We start from the raw sequence: 19,191 nt of genomic DNA, 5'->3' as shown, positions 1-19,191 counted from the left end.
GGTTAGAAAATGAATTCTGTGACCCAATTTAAATGTATTGTACTGGTTCTATTTATTTATAGCATCTAACACTGACAACTTTGTATATTCAGTGGCGGATTAACCCTATAAGCACAACAAGCACGTGCTTGGGGCCCCTGTTCTCCAGGGGCCTCCATCCTCTGCTGGCGTTTCATTTTATACCTACATTTTATCGAGATTCATCCACAATATATCCGAAATCACAAGGCGCGAGCAGTTCGGGAGTGACCCTTCATACACCCCCGCCTCTAAACTTGATTGGTTGCAGTGCTGTTGATTGTTGTACGATCGCAGTGATTTTTTTTTTCAATTGTGCAGTTGTTATACAATTTTTTTTCGGCTCCTACTCATCGTTGGGCAAAGAATGAATAGGCAACGATAGCGTTCCGAAGTCGCTATCGTACAGTCGTTGGGAAGCTCACGCTGTAACTACGAGTGCAATATAACAAACATATCCGAAAATTTTGGATGCTTTAGATCAGTGGTCCTGGTGGTGGTGGGCTGGTGGTGCCTGGAGGCATTCCAAGTGGTCCGCGGAACACCGGTTAAGTCCTCGGACATTGTTATCGATCTTACGTTATCCATCTTACTTGTCCAACAGAAAGAAATGAAGGTTTGAAATGTAGCCCTTTTACGAAATTTTAGTTCTGAGTCTTAACCCTAGAACCCTACCTGGGGTGCTGGAGAACCCCACGGAACTTTATTTTGGATTTTTCACTTATTAATTATATTCACACAATTTTGCGTTTCAGTGTATTTTATCCTAGTGGTACCCGCTCTAGATCCATCAGTCGCACGAAGTTCGCCGATGCGTGTAGACGTGTGTATTCGTGTTGTGGGGTGCCTGGTCACCCCAGTGTAGGGAAATCGATATTTTTATTTGAACATTTATTTAATTTAATAATAGTATTTTTGGAGTAATTTATGCAATCTATGTAACCAGCCCCCTAGCCAAATGCCATTTTAGGGTTTAGCGACAAGTTCACAAATTCCGACGAACTTTTCTCAAAGAATTGGGACTTGGGCTAATATATGAGCACTTAGAAAAAATCGTTTACAAACCCCAAGTTTGAGGAGGGATGTAAAGGAGGTCATTGCAGGTATCCTGAAAAAAGATGTGCCAGCAGCAAGGGCCATGCCTGACCATCAAGAACAAGGACGATGTGGAATGTGCCCCAGGAATAAAGACCGGAAATGCAAGACCAGGTGCAATAAGTGCCAAATCCCTATTTGCTTGGAGCACCAAATAAAAGTGTGCCAAAAATGTTCTTGTTAAAAATGTTATTAATTTTATATGTTGATTTATGATCTCAATTGCCTATGAAATAAATATGATTATAAAACATTTCAACCGTATGTTATTTTCCAAAAATAATCACATTTTTACTTTGGGGTACTCGAGCACCCCCTGTAGGAAAATAGGATGGTAAAATAGGTGTAGGGCTTAAGGGTTAAAACATAATCAAGATTTCCCGCTCGCTTCGCTCGCGTTTTCAAAAACTATATGTCCTCGTTTTTACATTTGTCAACAAATTAAAAGTTAAGTACGTTTGGGCTACATTGTACGTAATTTTGGTTCTGAGTCTATAATAAAAATAATTAAAATTTCGCGCTCGCTTCGCTCGCGTATTCAGGAACTATGTGCCTTCGTTTTTGCATTTGTCAACAAACAAAAAATTAAGTACGTTTGGGATAAATTTTACCTCCGTACGAGTCCGAAAAAAATTTCGCGCTCGCTTCGCTCGCGCATTTGAAACTACATGTGCATCACGCTCGCTTCGCTCTGTCAATTTCTTCAACCTTCTATTTCCATTTAAGTAATAGGGGGTCTACACAGGCTCTGTGCTTAGGGCCTCGGATACTCTTAATCCGCCACTGTGTATATTATACAATAAGCAGTTTGTACATGACATACAAAGTTGTTTTATTGCCAGTGGGAAAGAATCTAAATACATTAGAGAATTGGTTATTTGTGTGCATTCAAGAGAAACAAAGTAAAATTGTAATTTTAAAACATTTAATTAAACATCTATTACTATACAATGTAACTTAAATAAGATATTCTCTACATTTGAACTATTGGCTGAAATGCAAGGCAATTAAATGTTCACACAGCAAATTGTAAAACACTGATCTCTTTTACTGAATAACAACATATACATAGACACGGCAAGTTGCACAAAAAAAAGTTTGATTTATTCACAATTCACTGATTACTTTGTGCATGGCAACATTATTTTCATTACATTTGTATTCCTCTTGTTTCAGTTGTCTATTCCAGTAGTGCGTTTTGTGGCATGTAGCAAGTTGCAATGCACACATGATGAAGTTGTGTCAACTGCTGCCCGTTGGTGGGGCTTTGTACTCACTGTCTGTACCAAGGACATCCTTGTCAATCTCTTTGAAATCTATATTTTGTTGCTTCATTGCATTCTGAAAAGAGTAAAATATGAATTTGTTTGTAGTACTCAGGGCTTCAAGACCAGTACACGTTTTTATATATGAAATCATAATATCCAAAAAGTATTTTTAATGAATGATGCTGACATAACAATAGCAGAGTTTAACTAAAGTACTGTAAGTTCATATTGATGGTATTATCTTTACTGTTTTATTAGTAACTCTACAAATCATACAAAATTGGGCATTGGCAGTGTGATATTGCATCATTTAATAAAAAAAAATACTTTTTTTATTTTAGCTCAATTGTAATATATGTAGGTCAGTAGGTTGTCTTAGGGAATATCAAAGTGAATCAGATAAACGACTGGATAAACGCCGGTATATTTTTACTAATAGAAATGTCCCTTGTTATCAGTGATAAGAATATTTTCACGTGTATAAAATTCGCTTGATTTTGGTTATGAAGTACATAATCACTGTTGGAAAATGTGTTGCGAATAAACCGTATATTTGTAACAGTACCTTTACACAATCCTGATAAACTTTGAAGATTCCAGCACAGACGGAGTCATCGTGGTCGCCTTTTAAAAATCTTTCAGAGAACCAACTGTTAAAGCAGTCGTCGTATTTTTTCTTAAGCTCGGTACACTCTTCTCCAATACTGTTCATTGTGTTAGTGTTACTTAAAGTGAATAAATTATTCAATTTATTGGTATATCTTCCAAGCTAATACCAATTTCCATTGATTTCCAATTTTTCAACAGTGATTGTGAATGACATTGACACTATTGACTATTGATAAGTTTCCTGCCACAGAATATCTATCATATCATCGTAGAACATTCTATAATCTGTCCTCTGTTGAAAAGAGTTTATTTTCCTGCGTTTTCAGACTATCAGCTTATGCTGTCAGCTGTCTTCATCCGTTGACATTGACAGAGAACGTAAACTTCACGTGCTGCTGTGCTCATGTATTTTGTCCTAACCTCAAATAAGTGATTATTTATTTTGATAATAAATTCTGTTAAATTAAATGCCAACATGGGTGATATATTAAAAGATGATCGTTTCACAAAATACCTTAATGATCCAAAGTATCGTCAAATTCCAAAACATGAGAGAAAAGTGAAAATCGACAAACGGTTTCAGTCCATGTTTAAGGATGAAAAATTTAAAGTTAAATACACGGTAGATAAACGTGGACGGCCCGTTAATGAAACATCAACAGAGAATCTGAGGAAATACTATGAAGTAGATGAGTCTGAAGGAAGCAGCAGTTCAGATGAAGATCTCGAGGAGAAAACAGAAAATAAAAAACATGATGACTCTGGTGACAACTCTACACCAGGCCGTTTTGTGAAACGACCACAGAGCGATGACGAAAAAGATGAGAAGGAGCCAACCTTTCTTAACGATAAATTAGTTCGCGGAAAACTAGATAAAAAGGTTAAGAATAGGTTGCTGGATTTAGATATTGATTATGCACGTGGAGAAGGTTAGTAGTATTCTGTGGTAACTTTAGGCAGTTTTAGGAGTCAATACAGTATTGAGTACCCATCCCAATACACCAAGTCTATAATTCCATTACTTTATTATAAACTAGCTTCTGCCCGCGGTTTCACCCGCTTCCCAGATGGTGAAAAAAACTATCCCATGTCCTCCTGGCTCTAAACTACCTCCCTGCCAATTTTCAGCTAAATCGGTTCAGCCGTTCTTGAGTTATAAGTAGAGTAACTAACACAACTTTCTTTTATATAAGATATATGAGCCGATACTTTATTTAGGAACCTGTCCCAATACACCAACTCTATAATTCCAATATTATGTTTCAGGTGTCATATTGACGGACAGTTCATCAGATGAAGAAAGTAGTGCTGAGGAAGAGGATAGTGACCTGGAACATGAGTGGGGAGAGCTGGATGCTGATGCTGAGACTACAGACGAGTCTACTAAGAGGTACTATTTGTGTTTCAATTTCAATGTACAAGACAAGGATTTACAAGTTTCATGTAAAATTTTGTTATATTACAAAGTTTTGACTCAAACTCTAGAACTGAAACTCATTGATTGTACCTTTTTACAACAAAATTTTAAGGCACTTGCCCTCAACCGATTGAGCTGTAATTTTGCATACATGTTTAGTTTGAATGACAATGCATGTTAAATTTTATAGCATTTAAATAAAAGCTTGTTTTTGAAGATTTTTTTACCTCAATTTATCGTTTTCTACTTTCAGAATTGCCATTTGCAATATGGACTGGGATAACATAAAAGCAACAGACCTCATGGTGTTACTTAATTCTTTTTTACCAGTTGGTGGTGTAATCAAGAAAATTACAGTAAGTCTGACTTTAAGTTTTTAATATAAAATGGATCACCTATTACTGAGAGCTAATTTTTCCTTAGTTTTATTAACAAGAGACCAAGCTATATTAGTATTTAAAACGTTACCTATTGAAGTTCTGAATATTTTTATATGTATTTTCGTGAACAGGTGCCCATTACCAGGTTATAGTTGAGTTTTGTACCACTTATGCATGCATATTAACATAATGTTATTTATGTTTCAAGATTTACCCATCAGAATATGGACTAGAACGAATGAAAGAGGAGGAAGTACGAGGTCCTATTGAATTAACAGAAGATAAACTTGATGATTCATCTGGAGAGGGCAATGAAGGTTTGTTTTATGAACCTCATTCATTAATTATTATATAACAACAATAATGCACATTTAGTTGTGATGTTGTCAGTTATAACGCATTTGGCTTGAGATCCATCATTTTTTTACAGATTTACCCATCCATGTTTTTTTTTATTTAACTCAAAAATACAAGTTACATTTTTTACTTACCAAACTTCAGTTTGATGGCGAAAATATAAAATATTTGAATACTAGCCGTTTTCCCGCGGTTTCACCTGAGCGAGTCACGTGGGCCCGTAACGACATAATATCTAGCCTGTTACTCGGGAAGAGTGTAGCTTTCCAACAGTGAAAGAAATTTTAAAATCTGCCCAGTAGTTTTTGATTTAAATGTTACAACAAGTGTATTTTATAAAATGTGGTCCTTTGATTACAGGATCGTCATATCATATGGAAAAACTTCGTCGATATCAGCTAAATAGACTCAAATATTTCTATGCTGTGGTAGAATGCGACTCGGTATCTACCGCTGACAAGTTGTATAGCGAATGTGACGGTATGGAGTATGAGAGCAGCGCTACCCGCCTCGATATGAGGTTCATTCCCGATGATGTAACATTCGATCAGGTATGGGCTAACAGCTTTGAAAACGTGAACTGTTTTCGCTAATTTGGTATAGACAGTATTAAAAAAAGAAAATTAAGAGACTGCTCCGAGTTTGAATTTTGACGTTATATATTCCTTTTCTATTCTCAGGAGCCTCGCGAGGAGTGCACGAAACTTCCAGACTTAACGAAATACAAACCTCGTTTGTTTACAACTACTGCCCTCCAGCAAGCTAAAGTTGAGCTCACATGGGACGCGACCAACCCAAACCGAACTGAAACCATAAAAAGTGCACTAGATGGCAAAATTGATGACCTGGATCTAAAAGATTACCTGGCATCCAGCAGTGAAAGTGAAGGTAATGTATAATGTTTTACTTAAAATCGTGTTCTTTAAGAAATTACTGTTATAGTATTTATTGTGCCTGTAAAAGCTGGTAGTAAAATGTAGGTAGCTCACTTGCAATCATGAAAAATGCTTTTGTACATAGATATTAATAAATATAACAAGCTGTTCTATCTAACATAACATTGTTTTGTAGAGGAAAATCAAGTAGAAGATGAAGCAAAGTCAGACCAAGATGATGAAGATCCAATACTAAAATACAAGAAACTGCTTGAAGACATTGAGAAAAAGGACGAAAAGAAGAGCAACAAAGACATGGAAATGGAAATAAGCTGGGGAATCGGTATCAAAGATAAAGCAGAAGAGTTGGTTAAGAAAAAGATGAATTCAGGTATGTTGAATTTAAGGCTGCATCTTTATTTTATAAAAAGTATTGTAAAATGAATTGATTTCTATTCTATTATTTACAGAGACCAAAAATTTAACTCCATTCGAAAAGTTGGTACAAAAACGCAAAGAAAAGAAGAAGCTAAAAAAATTGAAAAATAAAGAGAAGAAAGACGCAAAAGAGGATGAAGATTCTGATTCTGATGGTGGCAGCATGTCAGATGACGTACCTTCCGACGTCGATATGAATGATCCATATTTTGCTGAAGAATTCAACAAGCCAGAATTCAAAAAGCCTAAATCTGAGAGCAAGACTAAGAAGCAAAAGAAAGCCGATGATGACAGTGACGTAGATCCAGAAGATGAAAAGAAGAGAGCTGAATTAGAGTTACTTCTGGCTGATGACGATGGAAAAGCGCACTTCAGTTTGAAGAAAATTCAAGAGTCGGAGTCTAGCAAAAAGTCCAGAAGGAAAAAGAAATTAAAAGAGAAAATGAATGAACAAAAACAAAGCCTTCCAGAATTTGAGATAAATGTAAATGATGACCGGTTTTCAGCATTGTATAATTCACATCACTATAATATTGACCCAAGTGATCCTAATTTCAAGAAAACAAAGAATATGGAAAAGCTTATTCAAGAGAAGTTAAAGCGCAGACCAGCAGACACACCCCCTGAGGCTCAACCTTCTAAAAAATCTAAAGAAGATGTTGAACTAAGTATTTTAGTGAAAAATGTTAAAAGAAAAACAAAAGATGCATTAAAGAAATAAAAGCGCAATCATAATATTTTATTTTTTATTAATGTATTGGTCATAAACATAGTAAACTATAACATAAGTCATGATTGTATCAAAACTGTAAAAGGAAACAAACTTACATAATATCATTACTTCAACATGATGTACTAGAAAAGTTCGTCTAATAGCTATTTTACAATAATTGTTTATGTTGCTATACTGGAAGCTAATGCTGCCCTTATCTCTCTTCCCAAAGCGGCCCCTAAAGGCGGCGGCACAGCATTTCCAACCTGCCAACAATTTAGCGCGTTCAAATGAACAAACTCTTCAGCTTTATATTAAAAAATAAAAATATAGTATAGATAAGAACTACCTGTCGGTGTTTGTCTTGTATGGAGCCGGCGAACACATAGGTGTCGGGGAAGCCCTGAGACCTGGCGCACTCGCGCACTGACACGACGCGGTTCTGTTCCGGGTGAAGCACTCTGCCTTGCTTGCCCATTGGCTCGGGGTCCGTCACCGTGGTGCTGAAGTAGCCATCCCAGCAAACACGACCTGGAATTTATTTATTCATGCAAATGCAACATATTCTAAATAGTGAAAACTTGAAATTGGCTATATCCTACTTATAATAATTACTATTGTATTACCTAGCTGTAAGTTTTCCTAAAAATGAAAAATAAAATACTATACCTACTCTTAGAGGAGCACGTGGTCAAGTAAAAGTCGACCAAAAGTTAAGTATGGAATAACAAACATTCACACATCCACCTAAACTTTTCCATTTATAAACTTATTTCTGCGATTTTGAGGCCTGCCGCGTCCTACTAACTGGATTAAGTCTAAGGTTAAGGTAGAGTTCCGTGCATCGTGATCGATCGCAGCCGCGCGCGGCCTACGACAGTCGTCGATTGCTCGCGACAATAGTCACCTATGAAAATGTATGGCACCGCTGCCGAGGCCCGCGACAGACGCGCGGCCGACGAATGGCGTGCGCCGCGTGCGGCAATTCTTGAAATCGCGCGATTAATCCATGAATGGTTGACCATCTTGAAATAACCAGTTCTTCCGTGTTTCGGAAGGCATAATGAATTTTTGTATTTCTCGGCTGTCATTTGAACATTTTTGGCAGTCTTTACGGGTAGTTTGAAGCCAGAAAGTCTGACAACCAGGTTTACCAAGAGGTTGCCCGGGGTAACTGGATTGAGGACAGAGAGGCTGTGTAAAACACTGTTACTCAGCTACATTTGGTAAGACTGACCCCAACACGGTTGGGAATAGGCTAAGTAGATGATGTGGTGACATACCGTAGAGGCCGGCCCAGTTGTTGTGCCGGTTGGCGGTGTGCGGCAGACACCAGGGGATGAGCGTGTTCTCCTGCTTGTCGTGCGCGCTGCACGCGCCGCCCGCCGCGCACGCGCACACGCCGCGCGGGGCGCCGCCCGCAGACCGCCCCGCGCGCCGGTCGTGGTAACGGTACTGCAGCACCTGGCACACGCAACAGACAACTAATCAGAAACCATGATATACAAACTGTTGATTTGCATCTGTGCAATATTTCAGGAGGTTGACATAAAATACGGTCTATAATCGATTGGAACTACAGTAGAGGGAAAATATGTATAATATGCGCTTTTTTTGTCATTGTAATTTAGTAGTATTTCAGAACTAACCCAATTTTATGAATGATCGTTGCGTATGCAATGTATTGGTTTTAAGGCCAATAAATAACACACGCGCCAAACTTAGTACAGCTAGGTGACACTAACGTACCTCCGTAAATAAATAAAAAAAAATGTACCAATTTTTTTGTTGATTTGGGTAGAGAATCATTAGCATAATAACGTCCTTGAATATTGCACGGATGCAAATCAACAGCTTGTATAAGCAGTAACAACAAAATATGAGAGAAGGAAATCCCAACACAAAAAAAAACTCTTTTCAATGCTTTTGAAGCTTTCAACTTTCAAAAATATTTTGTGTCGGGTAAGGGTCCGTTCAGATAGACCGGGTCGGAGAGCAGAGCAAATTCTTAACACGTTGAAAATTGAGTACTTAGTATTTAATGTAAGGTTTATTTTTGCATGCGCACTGCTTTTGTCATTGAGAATGCTCGAATGCGCTCGGTGTGAAATAATAAGAGAAGCCGACTGGCTCCGATCGTGTATTTTTTCTTGACGTTTGGCTCCGTTTGCATGCTCTTTAATGCTCGCGCAGCCGATCGGCTCCGTTCTGGGTGAAAAGAAAAATGCGCGCCGATGTTCTCCGACCCGGTCTATCTGAACGGACCCTAAAAAACTACTTCCAACACTTAGCACAAATTACCTTGCATTTAGTTCCATCCGACAGTGTCACCGATATATTCGGCAGATCTCTCCAATCCGAACCTGGTGTGGTCGGTATTCTGCATATTCTCGCCTGAATTAAAGGCGCCATGTTCTTGCAAATGTGGTCACGAAGCTTAGCGTTTTCGTCTTTGCTCCTGACCAGGCGTTGGAAATGGCTTTCAGGCATGGATCCATATTCGATTTCAATTTTGTTTGCACCATTGCATATTCGAGGAAGATCGCTCATAGCGTCTCGTATGGTACACGTTCTCCGGGGAGCAGATTCGTCCCAGTGAATGTTTGTACCAAATCGTTTACCGTCTATGGTCGTAGTGAGAGAGCACGCACGTCTGCTGAACACGTGCGTGGGTTCCGGATAGCTCGGCAGCTTGTACCCGGGGGCGGCTGCCAGGATAATCAGCCTTCGTCTCGTCTGTGGGACCCCATAGTTGCCAGCTTGCAAGATACCGAACGTGCACTGATATCCCATGTCGAGTAGTGCCCTCAACGTTAGTTTCAAAACCATGCCTTTCTTGAAAGCCACAAAGTTTCTTACGTTTTCCAGTATAAAATATTTCGGCCGATAAAAATCACAGTACGATAAGTATGAAGCTACTAGAGAGTTTTTAAAATTAGAATACTCTCTCGAATTGAACCTGTTCATTCCAGAGAAACCTTGACACGGGGGCCCGCCGCACAGCAGTTCCACTTCACCCTGCTGGGGGAGGCGATGTCCGCCCGTGCTGTGCGTGGCGCCAGACATTACTTCCCTCAGTAGTGCATTACAATCTTCATTAAAAACGATGCAGTTCTTATTGTTCAGTGCATAAGCGTGTGCAGCAGCCTCGACGTTCTCGATAGCCCACCTGCATTCGGCGACACCGGCCCGGTGTAAGCCTTCTGATAACCCACCGCATCCAGCAAACACATCGAGAGTTCTAAGTGGTCGTACCGAAATTTGTTCCAATTTGTTTTCAGTTGCTTCTACAGGCTTACTAGACTTTCCTTTACCCTTTCCTTTGTCTTTGCCGCGTTCAGTGCGTCCAACACTTACAGCGTGATGTGGCACATCTACAAACTGACCTTTGGATTTATCAAAAGCCATTCTAAAGTAAAACCGACTTGGGTCTCTCTCTAGCCATTCGGCCAAGGTATATTGTGGTGGAACATTTTGTTCATAAATTAGATGACATGGTCCTACAACTGCAGAGAAAGGCACGTCACGAATTTCTTCACTCCAATAGACCACATTAACGTCTTCATGTTGAGGAAATCTGCTAGTCGTGTTTTCAGGTCTATAAAGTACATTAACTTTTAAATAGATATCTTGTGGAACTATTAAAGGCCCCTCTCCTACAGCAGTGACGGCTGCTACGTAGCCAACACAGAATGGTTCCCCAGTGTCTATGTTCGACCCGCGCAAGTTATTGTCACTCTTCCTGTAATATTCAGGGTAAACATCCTCATCGACTTTCTCTAACTTTGGTTTAACATTGCTGCTAGCATTAATGAGTGTGTTTTTCAACTTGAATGTTCCTGGCTTGAGGAACACGCCATAACCTTTCTTGTAATCGTGATCTTGCCACCTCACTAATGTCCACTCTGTTCTGTTTTCAGGCACCAAACTGGATTTTTCTAACAGTTTTCCAAATACTTTAGGTATGTTCTTAGCATCCCTTCTAGTTTTTCTCTCACAGGATGGACAAAAGCGGTGTTGTCTAAGCGGATTAGGACAAATAGGGTCTTTAGGTAAATCTTCGAATCGCGCTGTAAACCTTTCGTAATATTTATTGTAAAAATATGTTTTACCATCATCATCAAAATGTTTGTCATCTACTTCCTTACCACCTAATTTGAACCAATCCTCAGGAATCTCTCCTTTTTCAACACAGGCTTTCCTTAATATTGATGAAAGTGGAGCACCATGACAGCATCTGTCTGCTAAAAACACTTCCCTGGGATCACTGACTTCACCTAGAACTGTATCTGAAGCTCTTATAAAAACTTCTGCATGGAAATACCCTGATTTAGAATTAATAGTTTCTCTCCACATGTAAACAACCCTGGCAACCAAAGCAGGGATATTGGGTTGAGACGTTTCGACCATCACAAAGTCGCCATTACACAGCTCTGCTCCATCAATCTCGACTTTTTCATAATACACCTTAGTGGCATCAGATTTAGTAGGTTCGCCCACCCAATTAATTTTCCTGTTATTTGACCCAGTTAACTTGACAGGAACTGTATCCTCTATCTTGTCGTGTTGTTTTTTTTCAGCCATTTGTTGATATTCCTCTTCATCATCTGGGTCAGAATCTTCTGCCTGTTCTACTGCCATGTTAGGGCAAAATCTTCTTACGCAGGCTTTTTTAGTGCGGCCATGACCGCCAAACTTAGCCATCGCACGACAAGCATTGCATTCACCACAATCCGGTAGTTGACATGCTTCACAAACGCCACATCGTTTTCTTCTTAGAACCAACTCATGATTAGTTTTATCCAATTGATTTGTAAAAAAGCTTTCAAATGTTTTCCTAACAAGGGGGGTAGTCGTAGCTTTGGTCCAAGCCTTTTTGTCAACCTTTTTGTAATCAATTTTAGTGCGGAATTTACGTTTGCCGAATTTTATACCCATGAGCTTAATTAATTCTCTAATGCATGGTAATGTAATTAAAGGTGCATCATCTTCATCAGCTTCTAGGCTTAGTACTTGATCGCATACAAACTGAGCATGCTTGTGAAGCATTTCTTCAGTCATTTTCATATCATTTAATTCGGGAATACTTGACTCTCTTATAACTTCTAACAACTCCTCGTAAGAGGGCTGAAGATAATGATACTCTTCTAAATATTCAACAACAACTTTACTAAGCCATATCTTCTCATATAGGTTATTCATGAGGGGTGTATACTGTTCACTTGGCTTTAACAAATTGTATTCTCCAAATTCTGTTGACAAGGTGATACAATTCCTGTTGCCGCCATCAAAGCCGTGTATGAACCTGAAGCAAAACACTCAATATATTATATATTTTGTATTTGTGTCACTATGAACAATTAGAGGAAATGAAATATATCACTCACCATTCAATGATGGGGCCAACATCTTTGACAGGGACTGATTCCTCATCAATTTCAGTTGAATCGGAACATATAGATTTCAAATACCCAGACATGTAGATTCGCACATCATTTTCAACAAGACCACCATCGATGGGGCATAGATGACCCTGTTCATCAAATATAGAAAAACTTGTAATATTGGTCTGTGGTCGCTCCATAATATCTCCATCGTCACCTGAAAATACAATAATTTATTATCATTTAAACAAGTTAGACGACATGCCCGCAAATATATTTTGTTAGACCTATAAAAACCTTCTTTTTAAATGTAAGGTAATAAAATTATTATTTTATCTCACTAGCTCATCAGCTGTCTTGTGGCTGTATAAATTCTGACTAGCCAGGTAGAAGTTGCAATCTCCCATAGTAAAGTGGAATAATAAATAATAGTACATAATCACTAGATAAACACGCTTTTAGAAATGTATGTAAAAACCAAAAAAATCCGGCTCCATTATTAAACCTTCTCCTAACAATAACAAGTTTTGTTTAGGCTAAGATACAATGTTCCATCATGAAGTTTCAGTTCTCCCGGCTCCATCATCAGATCAGTTTGACAGTACCATATTATTATATGCCAATTTTTTCATTCTACGTTCCTTACTTAGTTACACACAGGTCAACTTAACAAAAAAAGTGGCAAAAATATTTTACTTTCGGAACTATGAAGTTTTTGGACTAAATAATTTTATTACTAACCTGATGCTAGAACAAGTTTTTCATTAGTCAATGCAATGTACTCTTCAACAGCGTCCTGAGGGTGTCCTTGATAATATATTAGGTCAGAATTGTTTAAAAATTGACTGCAGATGTTACATTTTTCATTATCTGGAAGAGAATTTTGCACACTAGCCAATTCATTCTCAGATTTGCCATTTTCTTTTGGTTCTTGCTGGGAGCCATCCTGTTTTTGGATTTGCATCTGATCATCCATTTTGTTGTCACCGTCTGGCGAATCTTGTGTGTCAGAAATTTCATCGACTTCAGTTTTTGAACTGGTTTCTTCTTCATTTTTGTGACCATTTTTGAAAGTTTTAGAATCATCGTTTATTGTAGCATCTACACAACTTTTATCTACTTCAACTTTTAAGTTTCCGTTGTTTTTATTATCTCCAGTTATATTATCTACACTGTTTTCCTTAGATTCGTCACCATCATATTTAAGTTTTTTCTGGAATCGAGAATTATTCAATCAATACAATGTTGGCCACCTTACCTATGTATTTTAATGTGAACTTGCTGTTTTCCACGGCTTCACCTGCCTGTTGGGCAAACTTCCCAATGGAAAAATAGTTTTTGAGATCAGTACTTTTTGAGGTTTCATTAGAGATAACATAATAATCTGCCGAAATAAGATTACTTACTGGAGTAATTTCATTTCCATCAGGGCTCCTATTTCTTTTGGAGGGGAACAAAGTAGTGATCTTCTGTTGATTGCCATTGCGTGGAGACCTCCTCGTAGCGCTATAATTAAAATATAACAATTCAGTTTCTATTAAAAGTAATTTAATATTAAGAAATTGTTGATTGGCTGACAAACTTACATCTATATGTTTCACAAAAAACAAAATTTGAGACTACTAAGTATTTTTAAGATTATCCAGTCAGTGTAACGGGTGGTAGGACTTCCAACAAAAAATCCTTAACATAGTCATGTTTCTTTCTATCATACAAAAGTTCTAAAAAAAGGCTGTTAATGAGCATTGGAGCAGTCAGAGACACAGACTTTGATGTGGTCTAGGGTTATTGTGACTTATCTAAAAAAATTACAAGATCTAAGCATTACTGCCACACTGTTGCGCAGCATATTGATCCTTGGATAGATAAGTAGATATACTAGGACTTTCTGTAGGTAAGGACCTATAGAATAATGCTATGAAACAAGAAGCTTAAAGACAATGTTGAATGTGCTGCTCATTTGTTGAGTATAATAACTTCCAAAAAAAAAAAATACTTCGAAGATCTTGGAAAGTTCTATTGTAACACTACTAACTGTAAGAACGCAGGTTAGCTCTATTCAGATTTGTGACTGCGTATTTTACAATAAATATGCTCATGAGAAGAAGAACAATTACATAAAGAAATAAAATACTTACACTTGAGAAGGAGACTTAGTTTTGCCAGCAGGTGAAACAATTTTTTCAGCATTTTTTTGTAAATTTACAAGTACACTACCACTTTGCACAGGCATTTTTGGATATACTTTATCCCTATAACCGAATTTACAACTGGTTCACGTTAAACCAAGTTCATGTTTCTTATCAACAGGTTGTGAAAGAAAAAGAAATACTATCAGTGCGGTAATTATGAAGAAAAGAAAGACTTTTGAAAGACTTGCAAGAAAAAAGGCGCCAAAACCAAGTATTGTGGTTTAATTTTGTACTTTGACAATGACATACGAAACGAACACCATTGACAGTTGCTATTTTTTTTTAGTTCGCTGTGGTTACTCTAGTCAACTTCAAACTAAAAGACGAGCCTGCCGGGGCTGCGGGTTGTTCGAAAGAGATACCGCGGCCCTGGTACATAAAAGGCCCATGACGGAACACGACGGTTTTTAGTCAGTAAGAGTCTGACACTCCCTCTCCGCTGCTAACCCACAGCGGAAGGGGTCATTTGATGATTTTTGACGTCGTTAAAAAAAAAAAAAAAACTAAAAGACGACAAGGCGGTATCGAGAGACTACCCTGCCCTATGGACTATGGGCAATAAAAAAAAAACAACAGGCAACAGCTGATTCTGTTATTTTGGCTGAAATACTATTATTTCTCATAATATTGTAAATTGCTCATTGCTATTTCTTAATTGGGTAACATCAATTACAAAGTAATTAATTATTCTTCCAATACAAAATGATATTTTACCCAATATTAAGAAATCTTATTGTAACTAAATCTAAGTTTCTAAGGTTAAGTTCAACAGTAATTTTGCCGGATATTGATACGAACTATTACTGTAATTCTGAAAATTCTTTAGAAATTGACAACAATATTAAATTACGAAAAGGAGTGGGTGATGTAAATCGTGTAATGAATATGTATAAAAAATATAAAGCAACTCCTATATCTGATAGTTCATACCAAATAGTGCGAGAGAATCTATACAAAGAACTAAGTTTTCTTCCTAACAAAACACACCCTTCCGTTTTGGAAAATGTCGAACCACAAGTTGTCCGAGAAATAAACCAGAAAAGAGATTTTCAATCACATCGACCTCTGGAATTCAGTGATATAACAAGGCGGCTCAATTTAGTGAGAACAGATAAATTAGGACACACTTGTGGACACAAAAGCTATTACTTCTTGGGAGAACTGGCTGAATTAGAAGAAGCATTAATCAAATACACTGTTGGTAAGCTTCTTCAAGAGAAGTTCCAACTGGTGTCAGTTCCGGATATTTTACCTAGTCAAGTTTTGGAGAGTTGCGGGATGACCATTAATAGTGATCGCACTCAGGTAACATTAGTCTACAACATTTTTGTTCCCAAAGTAAAAATATATTATTTATTGTACATTATTTGATACATAATCGAATTCCAGAACATAAAGTTGCACTAGTACATACATCCGGATATGGAGATAATACCACCTATAGTGAGATCTTATAGTTTTTAATGATATTTGTCAAAAAAATAACTGCAGCATAATTTTAGACTTACATGCCAATAAATAGAGCATTAGAATATTTTGTTATGTATGATTATGAAATTAGTATGTACAAATTTATTTCTTTTGTAGATATATTCTTTGGACCCAGTCCATCATGGCCCAGATTTGTATTTGTCGGGTACTGCTGAAATGTCCCTAGCAGGGCTGTTGATGAATACGACCCACACCGAGGAAGCCTTGCCTTTGAAACTGGCTGCAGTGAGTCGATGCTTCAGGGCAGAAACCTCAAATCTTATTGAAGAGAGAGGAATATATAGGTATTTGTTCCTACCTTATTCTCATTTGCTATATTCTCCATAATTCCACTGTTACATTATAGATATAAATTGAGTAAAACTTGTTATCATCTCAGGAAGGTGCATTTGTTTACTTTCTAGTGCATTAAGTCATGTTTTTTTAAATTATACTTTTTGATTGCTTGAACATGTTTTGTGGTACCTTTCAGGCTCATTTTTACTCATTTTTATCCATTTCCAGGGTACACCAATTTACCAAAGTCGAAATGTTTGCAGTCACTACTCCAAATCAATCTGAAAGTATGCTTGAATATCTGAGAACAACACAAGAAGAATTATTTTCACCATTAGGATTTAATATGAGAATTCTTGACATGCCACCACATGAACTAGGAGCTCCTGCTTACAGGTATGCGTGAGGACAGCCATTTCTAAATCAACTTTATTCATTACCCTTCTGGTTTATTGCTGTCACGACATTCCTCGTCTGTCTATCCCAAATAGGTACCATATAGCTAGATCTTAATAAATAACATTGATTTAATTCCATTTTCCAGAAAATACGATATAGAAGCATGGATGCCTGGTCGCAATAATTATGGTGAAATATCTAGCTGCAGCAACTGTACAGATTATCAATCAAGGAGACTTCACATCAAATATGTTCATAATGATGAGACCTGCTATGTTCATACATTGAATGGCACTGCATGTGCAGTCCCAAGAATGCTGATAGCTTTATTAGAAACACATCAAGATCCAAAAGGAAAAATTTATACACCTGAAGTATTACAACCATATATGAATGGCAAAAAATATATTGCTAAAAACAACACAGTTCCAGAACTGAAGCTTATGAAAATAAAAAGATAATATAGCATTTAATAAATTTATTTACTTATGTCAAACATTGCTTAGAAATAGCACTCTAACACAGAATTATATTTCTGCCTTTTTTAGTTTAGAACCTTTTTGTTGTTTGGACAGCTTCTTCATCTTGGATTTAAATTGGTTTATGTCTACTGTAGTTTCTGTCTGGTTTTCACTAGTAGTTTGTTTCTCTTCAGGTGGTATAAAGTCTTTCTGCCGTTGTTCTTGTTTGGCACGTTTAACTTGTGCTTGCTTTTCTTCTTTTTCGTGACGTCTCTTAGCCCTCTTATGTTCATCCTTAAGGAAGTATTCACCAGTAGCAAGTTCACGATCAATTTTACTTTCTGGTTGTGGAGGTGGGAAAGGTGTGTACGGTTTCTTTTCAACTTTCTTCTTAGGTTGTTTCCTTGGGACATTTTTACTTTTGAATGTAGGTAGAAACCTATCCCAGCTCTCGTTTTTTAATCTCTGATCTTTCATGAGTTCCCTTTTGATCATTAAACTTTTAATGTTATACATAGGATGAATATTTTTCATAGTGTCCTCAACAATTCTTCTTACTTGCACTAGACCCTTGTATGGTCCTACGGCTGATACTGTGTTGCCTTGCACTAGCACATAGCATTCAGTTAATAGTTCTATAGACTTCAGAGTTACACCATTAGGGCCAATTAAACGCTGCCGCCTCTTTAAAAATGTTTCTTTTTTACGAACAAATGAATTAATCTTTATTATGTCGCATCCTATCTCATCCTCCAGGACTCGTACGGCTTGTTCAAAGGGCACACTTCGTGACAAAAGTTTCATTAAGTCTCGTGCTTTAATTATGATATAGGGATCCCATGTTTTCCGTGTCGTTTTCACAGTTATGCTGCCTTCGATAAGGTCAAGATCAGCAACAATGTAATGTTCCTTGAGCACTTTCTGCACAAGCGGCCAACATTCCTTCAAGTATTGTTCTCTGTACTTTGGAAATAGGGTTGCAAATTTGCTTTCTTCTAAAAGACCATGCGGATTATCTTCAGGTGTGAATTTCGGTATTTTCATAGCCCAAGCATTGTCTACAGGTCCAACACCTTCATTGTTAGTATCTGTATCTCCGTTTTCCATTGTTTTTGTGCCTCAAATTATTAAAATAAACGCTGTACAAATAATATTTACGGGTTATAAAGTGAGGCGCACAAACTACGAGCGGTAGGTCTTCCATTCAGTTGACAATACATACAATATTGACATTGACAGCAATGAAAACAGCATTGACAGATCGCCTGATATGCAAAAAGCAAGGTACAAATGCATAGCTGATATGTGATGATATAACTTCATAAGCATTTCTCTCCAATATAGTCATTATTGTTAAAATAAATAACGTTAATAAAGAAAATAAAAAGTATATGCTTACCATAAAAACACTCCATATTCAGATAAATGTAATTTAAAATTGGTAACATTTACGTTTTTGTATTCGGACAACACTATAATTCTAAAATTGTTGCTGGGAATTTACCGAGAATTTAAGAATAGTGATGGGAATACTTAACTTCAAAAGTAAAACTTTTGTTCGAATATATGTATTTTGATATTAAGTATAACCTGTTCTAAGTTCGAATTACTTCTTACAAATGTTTACTTCATAAGTTAATACCTATGTTGTTGTTGTTCTTATTTTACTTAAAGATCATTAAACGATGAAGATATAATATTATTAACAAACATGCGAATTGACAATTATCTCTTTTTAAGGAAGTCTGTTAAAAACACATTTTAGATAATAATGTTATTAGTGTCTAGTGCTCAATGTAATGTTTGTTTTTACAAGCTT

The 19,191-nt window shown here is 37.2% G+C and overlaps 5 protein-coding genes across 5 annotated transcripts; 2 read left to right on the top strand and 3 right to left on the bottom strand.

Moving 5' to 3' along the window:
- Positions 1 to 2,140: 2,140 nt before the first annotated feature.
- On the bottom strand, positions 2,141 to 3,211 carry LOC110374756 (TP53-regulated inhibitor of apoptosis 1). The gene is made up of 2 exons (XM_021332611.3): positions 2,947 to 3,211; positions 2,141 to 2,454 (listed from the first exon to the last, which is right to left on the bottom strand). Exons 1-2 carry the CDS (start codon positions 3,091 to 3,093, stop codon positions 2,356 to 2,358), a joined length of 246 nt encoding a protein of 81 aa, XP_021188286.1. The 5' UTR covers positions 3,094 to 3,211; the 3' UTR covers positions 2,141 to 2,355.
- A 156-nt stretch (positions 3,212 to 3,367) lies between these two features.
- LOC110374754 (ESF1 homolog) lies at positions 3,368 to 7,186 on the top strand. Its single transcript, XM_064035972.1, has 8 exons — positions 3,368 to 3,919; positions 4,257 to 4,380; positions 4,661 to 4,763; positions 4,996 to 5,104; positions 5,505 to 5,695; positions 5,825 to 6,032; positions 6,216 to 6,410; positions 6,490 to 7,186. Exons 1-8 carry the CDS (start codon positions 3,466 to 3,468, stop codon positions 7,176 to 7,178), a joined length of 2,073 nt encoding a protein of 690 aa, XP_063892042.1. The 5' UTR covers positions 3,368 to 3,465; the 3' UTR covers positions 7,179 to 7,186.
- Positions 7,187 to 7,191: 5 nt separating this feature from the next.
- Positions 7,192 to 14,992, bottom strand: LOC110374753 (DNA (cytosine-5)-methyltransferase PliMCI). Its single transcript, XM_021332606.3, has 8 exons — positions 14,692 to 14,992; positions 13,960 to 14,059; positions 13,295 to 13,766; positions 12,557 to 12,770; positions 9,471 to 12,474; positions 8,453 to 8,633; positions 7,519 to 7,700; positions 7,192 to 7,435 (listed from the first exon to the last, which is right to left on the bottom strand). Exons 1-8 carry the CDS (start codon positions 14,784 to 14,786, stop codon positions 7,352 to 7,354), a joined length of 4,332 nt encoding a protein of 1,443 aa, XP_021188281.3. The 5' UTR covers positions 14,787 to 14,992; the 3' UTR covers positions 7,192 to 7,351.
- Positions 14,993 to 15,257: 265 nt separating this feature from the next.
- On the top strand, positions 15,258 to 17,388 carry LOC110374738 (serine--tRNA ligase, mitochondrial). The gene is made up of 4 exons (XM_021332586.3): positions 15,258 to 16,050; positions 16,333 to 16,520; positions 16,741 to 16,908; positions 17,057 to 17,388. The coding sequence occupies exons 1-4, from the start codon at positions 15,448 to 15,450 to the stop codon at positions 17,370 to 17,372; spliced, it is 1,275 nt and encodes a 424-aa protein (XP_021188261.3). The 5' UTR covers positions 15,258 to 15,447; the 3' UTR covers positions 17,373 to 17,388.
- On the bottom strand, positions 17,375 to 18,598 carry LOC110374728 (KRR1 small subunit processome component homolog). Its single transcript, XM_021332574.3, has one exon. It carries the CDS (start codon positions 18,477 to 18,479, stop codon positions 17,439 to 17,441), a length of 1,041 nt encoding a protein of 346 aa, XP_021188249.3. The 5' UTR covers positions 18,480 to 18,598; the 3' UTR covers positions 17,375 to 17,438.
- Positions 18,599 to 19,191: the final 593 nt, after the last annotated feature.

This window comes from Helicoverpa armigera, chromosome 8, assembly GCF_030705265.1.
Source record: "Helicoverpa armigera isolate CAAS_96S chromosome 8, ASM3070526v1, whole genome shotgun sequence".
Classification (NCBI taxonomy): domain Eukaryota; kingdom Metazoa; phylum Arthropoda; class Insecta; order Lepidoptera; family Noctuidae; genus Helicoverpa; species Helicoverpa armigera.
This window is presented reverse-complemented; position numbering and strand designations above follow the sequence as displayed.